This window comes from Nematolebias whitei, chromosome 16 (genome assembly GCF_014905685.2).
Source record: "Nematolebias whitei isolate Nwh7 chromosome 16, NemWhi1, whole genome shotgun sequence".
In the NCBI taxonomy this organism is placed as follows: Eukaryota; Metazoa; Chordata; class Actinopteri; order Cyprinodontiformes; family Rivulidae; genus Nematolebias; species Nematolebias whitei.
In genome coordinates, this window is record NC_056513.1 from 40535158 (window position 1) to 40537116 (window position 1959).

The 1959-nt window shown below is 45.2% G+C and overlaps 1 protein-coding gene across 1 annotated transcript; it reads left to right on the forward strand.

Annotated features, from left to right (window-relative positions):
* The first annotated feature begins 267 nt into the window (after positions 1 to 267).
* LOC119422516 (E3 ubiquitin-protein ligase NEURL1B-like) lies at positions 268 to 1026 on the forward strand. Its single transcript, XM_037689893.1, has one exon. The coding sequence runs from the start codon at positions 268 to 270 to the stop codon at positions 1024 to 1026; it is 759 nt and encodes a 252-aa protein (XP_037545821.1).
* The last annotated feature ends 933 nt before the right edge of the window (positions 1027 to 1959 follow it).

The following is a 1959-nucleotide window of genomic DNA, read 5'->3' on the forward strand; positions in this document are numbered from 1 at the left end:
TTGCCTCCGATGTGTGTTCCATCGATGTATGAATGTGATAAAGCTCTGATTAATCTGTGAATAGATCTAGTAGAGTGTTGTATGAATGGGTAAATGAGGGCACAGATTGTAGTGTAAAACACTTTATCTTGATAAGATAGAAAGATGATATATAAGTACAGTCCATTTACCATTTAGCTGCTTTGGCATCCTTTAAAATGTGAAACATATACAACAAGCAGGAAAAAAAATAAATATTTGGAATATTTTATGTGCTGCCATGCTAAAATGCTGTCCTTGTTTTTGCACACAGACAGCACGTTTGCTGAGAGCGTGGGCTCCAGCTGTCTAAGCGCGGCCCGTCTGAGTGCCTACCTGCCCCAGAGCAGCCACGACTCCGCCAATTTCAGCAACAATCAGCTGGAGAACAACCAGGCTGCTGTTGCCAAGATGGCCAACCTGCAGCTCAGCAGCTACTCTCAGCTCATCCCCTGCTGCTCTTCCTCCCCCCCATCCTCCTCCACTGTCTCCACCCCAGGCCCCCGGGTGGTCCGGGGCCTGCCCTCCCTGCTGGACAATGACTTGCACTTTCACCCCATCAGTGGCTCTGATGTGATTCTCTCAGCCGACCGCTTGGCTGCCTGTATCCACTTTCTGGACAGCAGTCGGACACTGGTGTTCAGCGACCGGCCGCTGCACGTGGGGGAGACTTTGTACCTGGAGGTGGGCCACCTAGGCCTACCTTACTTCGGGGCGCTGTCATTCGGTTTGACGTCCTGTGACCCGGCTTGTCTGCACGCTGCAGACCTGCCGGCTGACCCTGAAGTTCTCCTGGACCGAAAAGAGTATTGGGTGGTGCACCGAGGCTTCCCCATGCCCTGTTCTGGAGACGTTCTCAGCTTCAGCTTGTTGCCCAGTGGAGAAGTGCACCATGGGGTGAACGGAGCTGGGCGGGGGCGGCTGCTCTGCGTGGACTCCTCTCAGGTCTTGTGGGCTTTCTTCACCTTGCACGGCGTCATAAACAGACTCAGGATACTCGGTAAGTGAGCACAGAGTAACAATGCTTGAGATACATCTCCATTTACTTGTCATTAGATTTTCATCATTTAGAAAAATATTTGGGGACTGTAAAAGATATTAGAGAACGTTTTGACTGTGTGTTTGACTCAAATGAGGCAAAAACAACAAGAGTGTGGAGCTTCAATGCTACAAGATTAATCCTTTATGTTTTATATTGTGCTGCATCTCAACCAGCAGAAAATAAAGTGTCCACTGTTTGTTGTGCTGTGAACCGTAATGCATCGTTGGTTCCTTATTTACAGCCTCGCACCAGAGTTTTTGAGTCTGAAGTTTCATCCTTGAAAACCAATTGGACAAATATGCTTTATATATTAAAGGTGTTGTTTTACAAGGCCTGCTTACGCCTTGCAACACGTGGACTGACTTGAAAACAATAATTCTACAAGAATCTAATGACGTTTACCAACAAGGCCAAGAAAAGGAAGTTAGGAATGGACAATAGGAGGAAGCGTCGTAAATATTCAACCGTGATCCAAGTCTATCAGAGCCAGAGATGTTGTGGAACCAGCTTCGGCCATCATTTCAGAACACAATGGTTTTAGCTCATAAATGTTTAGATTTAGGGATGCACAATATTGGATTTTTGGCTGATATCCGATATGCTGATATGGTAAAACTTATTTGGCCGATAATCGGTACCAATACCGATATTTTTTCCCCTAGACCTACTTACAGAGACTACATAGATTTCCCTGCTGTGGAATTAAAATACTACATTATTCTGCATGGTCTTTGTCAGTTTGGTCTGCTACCAAATGCAGATGCCAAAAAAGGGGCTGAAAGTGATATAACACTTCAACTTGGATTATGTTTAATGTCAAATTTATTCATGACATTTACTCTCTCTAACACAATGACAACACTTGAACAGTGCAAATTTGTAATTTTTCACAAATCTAA

What these genes read in the sequence shown, in the direction of transcription:
- LOC119422516 (XM_037689893.1), top strand. Translation starts at nt 268, where the DNA reads ATGCTGTCCTTGTTTTTGCACACAGACAGCACGTTTGCTGAGAGCGTG.